Genomic DNA, 14783 nt, shown 5'->3' with positions numbered 1-14783 from the left:
GTTGCTTGGAGTCAGTGAGGGATTATGAAGCCAGCACTGCAAAATGTAAATGTGTTCTTTTTGCTGTCCACTCTGGGCCTATCTAATCCATCCTGGTTTTGGATTCTTTCGGTGTTTATTCTCTTTTCTTCACTAATGATAATGATCTTATGACAATGCCAGTAGTTTTGGACATGAAGATTAAAACAAATGGTGATGTTTCCTGCATTAGATTCTTCAAAATAGCTTCAGTCATGGTCTCCGTAGCCTGCGTTGAGTACAGTAGGTGTGTAGTGCAAGGTGTCAATCCTGGATCCTGTCCCCTTTCCCCTTATTCCAGCTTAGTCTGACTTGTTTCAGAAGCTGCTCTTTTTCCAGCCGCATCTCTGCCTTCAGAACTGCCTTCAGAGATCCAATGCTGTCGTGAACGATGGCAAATCCTGGATTACAAAAGCCAAATTGTATGTCATTCATGGTTTCTTCTGCATCATTCAGTTCAGACTCTGTGCACTAATAACTGTGGACAGCATGCGTGTGGAGTCGTACCGGTATTCATCTCCGTTCTGATCTCCTGCGTCTGTTGCCGCAGCCTCTCCTGAATCTTGTGGATTTTCTCGTCAACAATCTCCTCCATGTTGTCCTCGTGAATTTGCACAGCTCTCAGTCGTTGCGTGTCCTCCATGTCATCCAGTTTTTTGTAGAGCTGTTTAAACCTTTCTTCAGTCACATTGTCGGTACTGTTCTTCTAAAGATGACGGTTATTACATGGTCGCTACGGCTCCTGACAAATAACTTCTGCATAATTTTGAAGACACTCTTGGATGTATACTTACAGTTTTGTGCTTTACCAGATGGTCCAGTCTCTCTACGCTTGTTAACAGGCTCTCCTGTGCCTCCTTCAGCCAACTCTGAACAGATGCAACTTGTGCTTTCATTTCTTCAGACAGGGCTTTCAACCTGGCAATACTGCGGCATTGAGGGAAAAGGAGATGAAACGGCAGACAATATGCTGTGTAACGCACTGACAGCTCTTCAATATTAGTCTTTCGGAAGGGAGAGTTGCTTACTCTGAGCTCATGTCCCGCTCTGAGATTTCTTGAGTCTTGGCTAGGGCGTTGGCTAACTCTGCTTTGCGGTCTATCAAATGCACCTTCAGCACGCCACAGTTATGCAGAACAAAAATGTCAATATTAGACATGGGCATCATTCCAAAAGAACCCGATCGTGCATTTTGGGACAAAATACAGTTTAATGATCAGATTAATTGTAGGGAGACGCTGAAATACATTTACAGCATTTACCAGACGCCCTTATCCAGAGCGACTTACAATCAGTATTTCCAGGGACAGTCCCCCTGGAGCAATTTAGGGTTAAGTGTCTTGCTCAGGGTCACAATGGTAGTAAGTGGGATTCGAACCCGGGTCTTCTGGTTCATAGGCGAGTGTGTTACCCACTAGGCTACTACCACCCTGGAAATAGATGTTAGCGTGGCCTTACGGCAGCAGTCAGCCAGGGATCATATACCCCTTTCACACCTCAATTGGTGCCAGGGTCTGGTCCTGGTGATTTGGTCAGAGCAGAACCAGCCTGCATTTCCACTGAGCCCAGTGGGAGCCCGGTGCCAACACTGCGACCATGTCATGTGCCTACATTAATGTCTGGGCATTAATTTCTTAAGCAGCCCAGAGAATGTCTGCCATTTGCTTCTTCTAATGCTGCTTCCGTGACTCCTGTTGTCTCTAATTCACCCTGTTTATGATCATGTCTGATTATTCTTACATATGTAACTGGACACATTTACATTTTGTTTACATTTACAGCATTTATCAGACGCCCTTATCCAGAGCGACTTACAATCAGTAGTTACAGGGACAGTCCCCCTGGAGCAACTTAGGGTTAAGTGTCTTGCTCAGGGACACAATGGGATTTGAACCTGGGTCTTCTGGTTCATAGGCGGGTTTGTTACCCACTAGGCTTCTACCACCCCTATACTCCTCCCACCTCTTGGTTCAGAACTATCAAAATGTTGGTGCTGGTTCAGAGACGGTTCATTTTTTCACTGTAACAGCACGGGCACTACTGCAGTGGAAAAGGGATGGATCCCACTGAAGGGATGGTGACAAACTGAGGTCCCGATTACCTCAGGTATAGAAAAGAATAGGGGCCGTCCGGGCTGCTCTCACTTGCCATTGTGCCTCCTAATTGTATCCTTTATCAAATTGGCTGTATCTCTCAGCCCGTCTCCATTTAAGATGGTGTTCTGGTTCCATGGAAATTGCTTTGTGTTTGAGATAACGGCGCATAGAAACTGACCAAATAACTCCTTTGGATGGCCTGGTAATGAATGAAAGAACTGAAAATCACACAATATGGGTCTGTAAAAGGTCTTTCCCAGGTTCCAGTTGATCAGCCCCTTTATATTAAGGGTGATTTAGATTTTAATCAGTGGCTGCAAAACTGTCCCTGCTTATATTAAACCTTGTTTCGTTACCTTGTTTTCCAATTCCCTTATTTTAGACTCCAAGAGTTTTGTGGAAACACTGTGTTCTTTTCTCAGTCTCCAAAAATTGTCCTTTGTAGAATGAAGGTCAGCAGCCACTGCTGCAATGCTGTCATCACACCTGTTAACAAGTACAGTGTTGGACAAGATTATTGTTAATGACCCTATTAAATCTGATAAGACTGCTATATGGCATTAAAGTGTGGTGTGGGCTGGTGTGTGCTAATGCAAGTGCTGAGTTTGCAAAAAAGAAAAGTATATGAGCTTTTCACACAGTCTAGAATGAGTTTTAAATCCTGCTTATTAACTCTTTATAACACACAGTATTTTATAGGATGTTCTAAAGCTGGAAGTAGGGGCATCTCCTAACCTTGCCACCCTGCCCCGGAGGTCAGTGAGGGCTGAGGACTGTCGCTGCTCCAACTTCATTATTGCAAACTGAGTCTTGTGAGTGATAGCATCCTGTGCTCTGGCCTGCTCCCATAGAACCTGAGTTTTTGTGTGTGGATCAGAATGATCAGAAGCTCAACTGTTACTAAAAGTAACTTGTATTTCCCATGATTCATATTCTGAACATGCAGTGCAGTACCTCCATATCACTGCTGAGTTTAAGAACAAGCACAGTGACAGAGTGGCCATGGCCATCAAGCCTGAGACAAGTCTCATCTGTGTCTTCATCTCTCCTTCTCACAGGACGCAGGATGCCTCTGGGCCTGTGATGAAATATTAGGTGGCAAAATCAACATGCGTCCTGCTGGCTGCGTGGACTCAGCAGTACAAAAAAAATACAGTCCTGTAAATTTAACAAAAATGATCTTTCCTATTTATTTGAGGAATGATTTGTCATGTATGACAGTTTTCATCCTTTTCAATGTTCAAAACCCCACCTCTGCAGTTTTCTGGTGGAAAGTTTTGTACCAAAATATCTTGACATTTGGAGCTAGTTATTATCCCCTCTACCATGACTAGGGCCCTTGTCTTCCTTCCCTCTTTCATTTCAACATTTAAACAGTTTTTTTGAGCGATGGCTTTGGTCTAGCCGCACCACCCCACAGCCCTGATTAAAGGTTGCACGCAAGGAATGAGCAGAGCCTGGCAGAAATTCAAGCGGCTGGGGGCCTTTTCATGGCCTCAGTGGAAGGGTCTCCCCTGGTCCTGTCCTCAACTCTGTAGGGTCGCCCTGACGTCACTGGTTCGACTTCCCCAGTGTGATGCTAATTTATGCATTTTGCCAACAGACATTTAGGAAAACATTAAACATTTTACAAAACTCTATACTTGTGACTGATTTAATCACAGCTACAGTACATTCCATCTTATTAAACATGGTAAAGGATTGTCCCTAGTATGTGTCTAATATCTATCTATCTATCTATCTATCTATCTATCTATCTATATGCACATTATATATATATAATGTGCATTTATCAGTTTACTTTACTTTTCAGGGTTTTGTAGAGGAGGAAGACTCAGTCTGTTCATTCCAGTCCGGGTGCAGAACAGAGAAACGCAGGGTGGAGGCAACACGATTCCTCTCACAAGAACGAACACAGCCTCGTACAAAAAAAAATGCCGTATCACATAAATATATCGATCCAAAGACAGAAATACCCCACACGGGTTTACTAAACCTAAACGCACATGCAGAGAACCCAGAAGCGTCCCTTCAAACAGATGCAGCCAGCTCCAGATGACAATGCCACATCGTGGCACGTCGCCGTTTACTTACGCCGAATGACAAAAAGAATAGAAAAGTCGAAATGTTGTTTTAGGTTTTTTTTTTTTTTTTTTTTTTTTTTTTTTAGGTTTTCTCTCTGCTGTGCTGCGTGTTTTTAGCCGTAGCTGCAGCACACGGACGCGGTCCCCTTAGTAACGGGACTATAAATATGCAAATTGTAGCAAGCAGAGATAACAGGCGAAATTGCGCTTATTTAACGCAATTTAGCGGATACAACTGTTAAGGATAACGAATTAAGATTAAGTTCTAATGTGTTAATAAATAAAAACAATGATGATAATGCCGGAAAAAGTAAATATAGCGAATTACTGGTGTGGCGCTGTCCATTACACTGAACACTATTATATAAAACGCAAGCATAATAACATTTGAATAACAAAAATAGAGATAGTATTAATAGTATTAGTAGCAGTGGTACTAGTTATTATTAGTAGTATTTATAATGTTTATTTGTTTAATAAATCTGACTTGCAATAAGTATGGTTCTGACTCTTCGTAAAAGTCTGATGTTTTCATTTCGACGAGAGGCGCGGTGGTCGCTCGTGCGTCTGACGTCATCACGCAGGACCCGAGCGGGGCCGTGAAGCGCTGCTGTAAACACAGGGCGTCTGCGCCTCACCAGGACAATAAGCTCCGCCGCGGCGGTGTCAATGCCCGAACAATGGACATAGCCGTTGTGGTTCTCGTCCGGCTGCTGTCACTGCTCTGCTTCGCCCAGCCCGGTCGCGGTGAGTCGGGGGTGATGGAGGGAGAGAGACGGAGAAGCGGGGGGACAGCTGGAGGAAGAGAGCGGAATCCGGCCTGCCAGCTCCCCGGCTGGCCGGCCCTGTTTGCGTCAAAATCTCGTCGGGAAAACCGCAGTTCGTGGCAGACAGGAGCTCCGTCCCCCGCCGGGCGTTTTGCTGGCGTGTGGGATTTGTCCACAGGACAAGATGCGCGTAACGGGATGGGTGTTTTTGGGCGTGAAAATGGACGCGTGTGTGTCAGTAAGCAGCAGCTAGCCATGTTAGCTGCGACGGGCAGATGCCCGCTCCTTTCTTCCTCTCCTCTTTGTTATCCCCGCTGCACCCGCGACGTGCAAATTACACGTTCCGGCAGAACAATTCATTCTGGCGCAGCAGCGGCTTCACTGTCAGCAGGAACCTCCGTTGCTTTTTTAACTTGAATCCAGCTGGAACTCGCCAGCTAAGAGTTTCTGGTGTCTTTTCGCGTAAAGCAGTTTAAGGGAAAAAAGAAAAAAAAACTCCACAGTTTGTTGACTATATATTACATGTGGCGGTGACGTCAGTGAGGAATTTTAGCTGAATGCAGCAACAGTGGAGTTATATCCACGTCGAATTGCCGAGGTTCCGGCCTTATTAATTGATGCCGCTTTCGATGTGAACTCCCTCCCGTCTGTATGTCCGCGTCTCATTGTTCACAGAGACCCAGCGCCGGGGACACACGTTCAGCCTGTTTTTGTAGTTCTTTTAGTTCAAGGGGACGTGTGGGCGCTCACAACGAGCGACAAATGATCATAACGCAAGCTTGCACTGTGTGGGATTGGGATCTGACAGTAGGGCAGCGGCGTCTGCTGTCTCTGCAGGAAATCCTGTCTCTCGAGACGGCACAATGTGATTGCATTATCCTGCCACTTATTTCTATTTAATTTTGCTTGTTGTCCCCCCCCCCCCCCCCCACCCTCCCGTTGTTGGTTCTGTAGTCCACGGCCTTCTCGGGCTATTTATTATCTTTTCACCAAGCGTCAGCGCCTGTGTAAGATCGCTCTCTGTTAGTCTGATCTGAATTCTGACGGTGCTGAGTCTGACAAATTAACCGTTCTTTCTGTTTTTGTGCAGGTTACTATGGCAACCCTCTCAACAAGTACATCCGCCACTATGAGGGTCTGTCCTACGATTCAGAGCTTGTGCACAGCAGGCACCAGAGAGCTAAGAGAGCGCTGTCCCATGAAGACAGTTTTCTTCACCTTGATTTTCATGCACATGGAAGGTTGGTTTCCCCCCCCCCCCCCCCCTTTTAAACTTTAGTTCCTGGTGTCCAGAAAGATTGTCATTCTTTTTTTAATATGATTTAGTCTATCATGTTTTGTCTTTGCAAACACGACAGGAAATGCTGGTAATGGACAAGAATGCGTGATTTTCCATGAAAAGTTTAGTAATTAAAGCAATTCGACGTAATGAGCGCTATCTGCTACACACTGAGCATGGGACTTGCTTGCTACTGGCATCCTCAAGATTTCCATAATTAAAATGATATAGCACGATTTTAATCGTTTGTGCATGTGACAGTTTGGAGGGCACGGGTTTAAATGATCCAGAAGGTGAAGGTGAGAGCGGTCCAAGATCGGGCTACTCCCATTTTACACTCTATTAAAAAAAAAAACATTTAAGATGATCTTGTTTTGACTGAAATCATCACTCACCAACAAAAATGGTAATTTCTCCCTGTATATAAGAATAGATTTTGTATTCTTTGCAATTTTTTCTTTTTCTGCGGTTTCCGATCCATTTGGCACAAGTTCTGGTCATCTGTTTTAGTCTCTCGGGTGTTTTCTTGTAGATGAACCTCTTCTTCTATTGGCAAGAAGACAGTTATGTGCACCATCTGTTGGAATTTTGGCCAAATCTTAAGCAATGAGTGCAAAAGGCAAAACGATTTCTGTTCCGTCATCTAACATCTTTGAGTTCAAGGTTGCAAATCGAATAAAATTGAAAACATACGAAAAGACATAGAAAAGCACTTGCATTTTTTTACATTATAGAACAAAATTTTACACCTCATTTGCTTCTCTCAGCCACCTTTAGTTGGACAATGTGGGGAAGGTTCTCCAAAAGTCCTGAAGGTTTATGCTGAACGTTTATTTTTAATTCACTCATGTATAATGAGCATCTCATGAAGCGGATTTTGGTGATGACGATAGTGAACAACGCCACCCTGAAGGTAAAAAGAGGCGACTCTGAAAAAATAGATTCATCAAACATACTTCACTCTCTCCTGATTCAACAAACACTAAATATGTTTCTTACGTTGGATTCTTTAAAATGGCTCCATCGTTGTCTCCATATCCGCTACAGAATTGGTACATCCAAACTTTTGACTGGTAGTGTTATTCGCAGTGGTGTAAGTCAGGGAATGTGCTCAGTAGACCTTCATTTTGTATCTGGAGTAACTAACTGGTAAAAATGGACCTTGTGTGTTCTGTTTAAACTAAGATTAGTTGACACTGGACTCAAACAGTGAACTTTATTCCATCATTACATTTTTGGAAAGTTTCTGATACTGTGGAAAAGTACCCAAAGTGAAGATGCGCAAGCCTTTCATTTTTCTCATGTCTGATGCTAGACCGGTGGAGGATCATTGAAACCTTTTCTGTATTCACTTTGTTTCAAGAGAAACATGTTGCACTTCAAAGCGGTTTGAAATTTCAAATGTTTTGGTAATGGGTTAAACCTGAAGGTTTGTGTTCGACGAGGAGAAACAGCTTCTGATTTATTTTCAGACATTTTAACCTGAGAATGAAGAGAGACACCAAACTGTTCTCACACGATTTCAAGCTGGACATGTCTGGGGAAGAGACTGATTATGACACCTCTCACATCTACACTGGAGAGATTTACGGTCAGACTCCGTTCTTGTGTTCCATTTATATTATTCCCAGAATTATTTTGAGAAGCAGTTGGATAGATGGGAGGGGATTGCAGGTGGGACATCCAGCAGGCATAGTGACTATTTTAAATCTTGAATATTTGTCGTTTAGTGTTCTTGTGAGAAATGTGATTTAAGAGAACAGAATGCCGAATATTGTTGGATCTTGATCTTTTTTTTTTTTCTTTTGATTTATTAAATGTTACTGTCTCATCCTCTAGGTGAGCAGGGTACTTTGAGCCATGGCTCTGTAGTGGATGGGAAATTTGACGGATTCATCAGGACCCACAAAGGCACTTATTACGTGGAGCCAGTAGAAAGATACCTGCAGGACAAAGATGTGCCCTTCCACTCTGTCATCTACCATGAAGATGACATTCGTAAGTTACACTTCTCTGTATAATCTAATTTTCAAAGTGAATTAAATTGCAGTGATTGCAATGCTGCTGTGATCACATGATCTGTGGCTACATTAACAGGTCTACATGTTGGTTTTGAGAATGGTACTGTTGGTACTTGTGAGAGTAGATGCAGTTCTTCTGAGTTCATATATTTATGGTTGCACTCTCTTATCTTTGTCAGAATACCCACATAAATATGGACCTGATGGAGGCTGTGCAGACCACACGGTGTTTGAAAGGATGCAGAAGTACCAGGCTTCTGGTGTTATGGAGATGGCCGAGGTTCACTTGGGGAGATTTCTTCTCTTTCATTTCAGTCCCACTTAGGGCCTCATCCTCTTTTACCCTTGCTTGACATAAATATCTGAATGTGTCTGTCTCCATTTGTGCCAAGGAGTCATCCAGTAAGACCGAAACTGATGATCCAGTGCTCCTGAGGAAGAAGAGGATGACTCAGGTGGAGAAGAACACCTGTCAGCTCTTCATCCAGACAGACCATCTCTTTTTCAAGTACTATAAGACTCGAGAGGCTGTGATTGCTCAGGTAGGCTGTAGATGCATGGGCAATCTGGTTCTCTTCACTATGTGAGATTATTTACCATTAATACGAGTTCTCCTAGCCTGTGTATGGTCCTGCATTGGCTACACTGGAGAGATTTACGGTCAGACTCTGTTCTTGTGTTCCATTTATGTTATTCCCAGAATTATTTTGAGTAGCAATTGGATAGATGGGAGGTGATTGATCGGCGTAGAGACCTTTGGCCATTCTGCTTCACCGTTCAGAGAGCGGAATCTTAGACGGTCAGATCTGGAATTTGTAACCTTATGTCGTCATAAGGGGAAAGGTTAGGTCCCGTTTCTCATGCCCAGAGAATTTTGCACCTCTCCCCTAAAAAAGTAACTCCACCGACTATCATGTCTTGAAAACATGCCAACCATTGTAGCTGCTTCCTGATTTTATGTAAAAAACAGTTGCTCGCTGACTCAATGTATAAAATCTAGTATAAAGTATAACATCTTTGATAGGGGGTAGCTTATTAGTACTTAAAAAAAAAAAAAAAAAAACTCATTTTTTGGTAGTATTGATGCTGCATTGACCACATTCATTTTATTTCATTAATTTTCTGATTCAGATCTCAAGTCACGTAAAGGCAATTGATGCTATCTACCAAGGTACCGACTTCCAAGGCATCCGCAACATCAGCTTCATGGTGAAGAGGATACGGGTGTGTTTGCAGATCAGTCTTTTTGGTCTACTGGCCTGTTTCACATCGTGCTGATGGCAAGTTTTTGCATTACAGATCAACACCACGAATGATGAGAGGGATAAGTCAAACCCATTCCGCTTTGCCAACATTGGAGTCGAGAAGTTTCTGGAGCTCAACTCGGAGCAGAACCATGACCAGTACTGCCTGGCCTATGTTTTCACTGACAGAGACTTTGATGACGGGGTGCTGGGACTGGCGTGGGTCGGGGCTCCTTCAGGTACATAGTAAAACAGCAGCATGCATTTTACATCACTGCCCTTTGTGTTTGGAGGCCTTCAGTTATGCTAATATGTGTTTACTTGCAGGGAGCTCTGGGGGCATCTGTGAGGTTAGCAAAATGTATTCTGATGGCAAGAAGAAATCTCTGAACACAGGCATCATTACAGTGCAGAATTATGCTTCCCACGTGCCGCCAAAAGTGTCCCACATCACATTTGCCCATGAAGTGGGCCACAACTTTGGCTCGCCGGCAAGTTACCCCATTATTTTTTTTTTTTCCACACAGCAAATTTTAATTAAATGCAATTTCTGTTGTGAATGCTGATGGCAAGTGGTGGCCTTGCGGGTAAGGAAGTGAACCCGTAATCGGAAGGTTGCCGGTTCAAATCCCAAGCCGCCAAGGTGCCACAATCACTTCATTTTCACTATGTATGGATGTATGTATTTATTTATTTATGTCGCGCCTTTCAGCACGACTCTGGCTCGGACTGCACACCAGGGGAGTCTAAGAGCCAGGACAAGAAGGAGAAAGGCAACTACATCATGTACGCCAGGGCCACGTCTGGAGACAAACTCAACAACAACAAGTTCTCTGAGTGCAGCGTTCGCAACATCAGCCTGGTGCTAGACAAGAAGAGGGGCAGCTGTTTTGTTGGTGAGTTCTGGATGCCAGGTTTGCTTACTTGCCATCATTTTTGACTAGTCCTTATTGTTCTGACGTGTGTGTGTCCTGTATGTTTAGAGTCTGGCCAGCCCATCTGTGGTAATGGCCTTGTGGAACCTGGTGAGGAGTGTGACTGTGGCTACAGTGACCAATGCAGAGACCTTTGTTGCTATGATGCCAACCAGCCAGACAACAAGAAATGTAAACTTAAACCCAACAAAGTCTGCAGGCAAGTTTAATGGTGTTTGCAGGACATTTTTATTGATAACTGTATATTTATTTTATTGCATGTCACATTGCATGTCAAATTTTTTGTACTTATAATCCTCTATGTGAGGATAATGATCCTTTAACTTTGCTTTGGTTTGTCCCTGACTCTGCTGTTTACCTCCACAGCCCTAGCCAGGGTCCATGCTGCACCGCTGAGTGCGCTTACAGGGGCCGAAATGAGAAGTGCAGGGAGGAGTCGGAGTGTGCTCACCAGGGCATGTGCAATGGAGTATCAGCCCAGTGTCCCACTTCAGAGCCCAAAGCCAACTTCACTGCGTGCCACGGAGACACCCAAGTCTGCCTTAATGGGGTGAGTGTCAGTTGTCCGTCTGAAGTTTACTGGTCATGGGGGTAACAGTTTTAGTTAAACCCAAATCTTTTGCTGGTCTCGTTTGGCAGGGCTGCTCAGGCTCTATCTGTGAGAAGTATGGACTGGAGGTGTGCACATGTGCCAGTGCAGATGGGAAGGACGACACCGAGCTCTGCCATGTGTGCTGCATGGAGAAGAGTGAGTATAAACTTCTACAGGCCTTGCCCACTCTACCACTATTCATTGCAACGTGTCCGGGGTGTTCCACAGTGCCTAATTATTATTACTATTAATAATTCTGTAATTCAATGCTTTGATCTCTGCTTCTTTTTGATGCCTTCAGTGAACCCCAGCACCTGCAGCAGTACAGGTTCTGAGCGCCTCGCCCACTTCTTCAACAGAAAGGTGACCACCCTGCAGGCTGGCTCGCCCTGCAACGACTTCAAGGGTTACTGCGACGTGTTTATGAAGTGCCGTCTGGTGGACGCTGATGGCCCATTGGCCAGGTTGAAGAAGGCCATCTTCAATCTTGAGCTCTATGAGAACATTGCAGAGTGGATAGTGGCAAGTGTCTGCTCCAAGTCTTCAGTGATTTTCATGCTTGAGCATAAGTTTTTGTCTTTAGCTTTACATTTAATTAAAAATAACGCTTTATAAATAAAGTTTTTTTTAAAAATGAATGTAACCAAAATATGTTCTGTTCTCTAACAGGCATACTGGTGGGCAGTTCTGCTGATGGGGATTGCTCTCATCATGCTAATGGCAGGATTTATCAAGATTTGTAGTGTCCACACACCAAGCAGCAACCCCAAACTGCCCCCACCTAAACCTCTACCAGGTGAGCTCAGAAAACCCTGAAATACCAGACTGCGTTTCATTTCTATAGCATAAAGCGAACGTGACCAACCTGCTGCTTAATCCTGTAGGCACGCTGAAGAGGAGACGAGCCCAGCAGGCAAACCAGCAGAATCAGCACCAGCATCCGCACCAGCACCAGAACAAACATTCACACCAGAACCAGCACAAGAGGCAGGCCCAGCGCCAACCCCAGCCTCAGCCACAGCCACAGCGACACCACCGCCAGACCCGGGAGAACTACCAGATGGGCCAGATGAGACGCTGATTTCTTTGCTCCAGCCCATCTTCTCCCCTTCCCAGTGCCGACAGTGTGGTGGGATCGCTTAATAATTCTAACTTTTTGTTTTTCTTGCATCCTCTTTTTTATTTTTTTTTTTTCTCTATTTAAATTTTTTTTTTTATTCTCCATAAAGTCAACACAGACCTGCCCCAATCATTCCACCATGTAGCACACATGACAAGGTGGTAGAATGACCAACTCATGACTTGTTGGTCTAGAGCCCCAGGCCTTCAGATACAAAGCTGAGCCATTCCATACTCTCCTGCACATACATACATGGGTCCGGGGTGGGGTTTGTGTGGCTTTTCTTTTCACATGCATACATAATTAATTAATTATGAAGTGGTACCCTTTTAACGTGGAGTCATAATACATTTTTTAATTTTTAATTTTTTTAAGCGGTCCCTGTCTGTAAAAAGGTTAAAACCCATGCACTACCATTCTGAGCCGAGGGGCCGAAGTCTCTTTTACAGGAACAACTCTCTGTCTGGCACCAATGGACAAGAAAATTCCATTTCTGTTTCTCTACTTCCTCGGTGGTGTTGGGATGGCGTGCCAAGGGCCCATGTGTAGATAAATAGCACCTTCTGTACATGTTTCTTCCCATTCTGCCGTGTCTTTTTCAGATTTACGCACACGTCTCAAGAGATGCTTTTTCCTTAACTGCCATTTCTGTTAGGAAGTTAGAGCACATTAACCATCTCTCTCCCCCCTTTATCTCTCTCTCATTTTATGGTTTGATGGCAGAGGACCAAGCCTTTCACTTCCCACGCAGGCATCTGTGCGTGGCTGTACAGAATTATGACTGTAAAGAATTGTATTATATGTGAGAACAGAACGTTATTTCTTCTACTGTTTAATGGAATTACTTGCAGTTTTTGAGCAACACTCTCAGGATTCAAACACACACTAATGAAGATGTGTCGACGCTTGGGTGGAAGGTTCAACCAGGCCATGTGGGTTTTCAGTTCGCCATTTTAACCTTTTCACAAGGCTCGTCTGTCTGTGGTGATTGAGATTATATTGTGTTTACAGCGAGGAGAACAACACTTTCTTACAAATATCCCGAAATTCATTGGTTTTGCATCCTGAGCCCTATGCCCTGTAAGCTAACGGCTTACAGTTGTGTATGAAGGATATTTTTGATTTATATATTTGATGTTTGTGGCTTGAAATTCATGCTCACGCATTGTTTCTGCCAGTTTCTGCGTGTCATCTAGTGTGTGTGCATGGAAGGACTTCAGAATGAAGAGTGTGACTTTTAATTAACATTAATTGTGATTGTTTTAAAGCATTTTCTCTCTCTTCATGACTGCTAATTATATGATAATGTTGATTTAAGGAACCACTAACTATAGTATTTAGATATGGATTTAAATTCAGAAATTAGATGTTAACACTTTATTGAGAAATTATAACACATTTAGTCACTGCCTGTCTATAAAAAAACAAATCATTGTTAAAAATGAAAGATGTTCGACATGATTACGTAAAGCATTGCTTCATGAGACAAATGGTATGAAGGTGGATGGAGTACCCGCCTGCTTCCCAAAAACTTGAGCAGCACCACAGCACTGCTGCCAAAGCCTGTTGTAGTGGTTGCCCAGTCTGACACCACCTTGAGGAGACCATGGCACAGACGCCAGGAGGGCAATGTCCGCCTCCTCAAGCCATGCGTCTTTCCTGACTGACCCACTCGCGGCTTTTGAGGAGCAACTCCTTTTGACCTCAGGACTACTTCGTTTGTCCTTGGCAGGACACAGATCATGTAGCCAGACTTCGTTTATGTACGGTTCTAGTCTTAGGATATGAGTTCCAGCTGGTGAAGAACTTGCCGAGGTTCATAAAGCGACAGAGAACACTTCCCCACTTCTCCTTTCATTTCTCCTCGAGAACCTTATTTTAGTGGCCACTGCTGTGAAGTCATCTTAAGTCTGGCGGGGCGGCGTCTCACAAGCTGCCTGAACAGACCACCAGACTTCCTTTCCTTGTAAACTATGTACGATACCAGATATGTTTCATTTTGAAGATGAAGATGACATTTTGATAAATGGTGTTTTCTTTTTGCTTTTGTCTTTATAACTGAAGGAAGAAATTGTCTGTGTGTATGTGGGGTGGGAGGGTGGGGGGTGTGGTGAGCAAAATCATCTCTGGTGGCTTCAAAATGTGTTTCCTTGATTCCTTTTGATTGGATTTTGTGCTGCCCTTAAGTCATTGTTCCTCATGGTCACAGATGATTAAATCAGAGTGCCGTTTGCTCAGTGTTCCTCTGATTTCATCTTTGTTCATGCTGTGATATGGTACAAATGAGGGGGCAGTGCTGCCTGTACTTTGCTTTTTTTTCTTGTAGTCCTGGATAAATTTCATAGAGAAACGTGCACTAAAATTGTCCAAATGAAGTCAAAATGTTGTGGAAAATGTAGGCCAAAAGATCACGGATTAAAAAAAAAATCTAATGTCTGACGTTAATGTTCACTGTGTTTTATACAGTACCTAACTTTTTTTTTTTTTGGTTCACTTTGAACATTTTTACTTAACATTTCAGAACGTATTGTGCAAAGAAATGTCATTTTTTTTGGAGTACTTGAAATGCATTAATAAAATGATTCCGTTGAAATGATCATGGACCCATTTCACTGGCTGAATTATTA

At 43.6% G+C, this 14783-nt stretch overlaps 2 protein-coding genes across 4 annotated transcripts; one reads left to right on the top strand and one right to left on the bottom strand.

The window, feature by feature from the left end:
* Nucleotides 1-96: 96 nt before the first annotated feature.
* LOC114766625 (protein FAM81A-like) lies at nt 97-4838 on the bottom strand. Of its 3 annotated transcripts, none has more exons than XM_028957611.1 (9): nt 4686-4838; nt 3921-4033; nt 3069-3192; nt 2850-2968; nt 2471-2600; nt 1047-1129; nt 813-945; nt 526-724; nt 97-419 (listed from the first exon to the last, which is right to left on the bottom strand). In XM_028957611.1, the coding sequence occupies exons 1-9, from the start codon at nt 4773-4775 to the stop codon at nt 283-285; spliced, it is 1128 nt and encodes a 375-aa protein (XP_028813444.1). In that variant the 5' UTR covers nt 4776-4838; the 3' UTR covers nt 97-282. The 3 variants fall into 3 exon arrangements, with proteins under 3 accessions (XP_028813444.1, XP_028813445.1, XP_028813446.1); XM_028957612.1 differs by having other exon boundaries at nt 526-682; XM_028957613.1 differs by having other exon boundaries at nt 3921-4838.
* On the top strand, nt 4767-14753 carry LOC114766624 (disintegrin and metalloproteinase domain-containing protein 10-like). Its single transcript, XM_028957610.1, has 16 exons — nt 4767-4945; nt 6056-6206; nt 7717-7835; nt 8084-8242; nt 8445-8545; nt 8658-8807; nt 9397-9489; nt 9565-9748; nt 9837-10000; nt 10222-10405; nt 10493-10643; nt 10811-10994; nt 11084-11192; nt 11338-11558; nt 11706-11832; nt 11921-14753. The coding sequence occupies exons 1-16, from the start codon at nt 4879-4881 to the stop codon at nt 12115-12117; spliced, it is 2361 nt and encodes a 786-aa protein (XP_028813443.1). The 5' UTR covers nt 4767-4878; the 3' UTR covers nt 12118-14753.
* Nucleotides 14754-14783: the final 30 nt, after the last annotated feature.

This window comes from Denticeps clupeoides, chromosome 17 (assembly GCF_900700375.1).
Source record: "Denticeps clupeoides chromosome 17, fDenClu1.1, whole genome shotgun sequence".
Classification (NCBI taxonomy): domain Eukaryota; kingdom Metazoa; phylum Chordata; class Actinopteri; order Clupeiformes; family Denticipitidae; genus Denticeps; species Denticeps clupeoides.
This window is presented reverse-complemented; position numbering and strand designations above follow the sequence as displayed.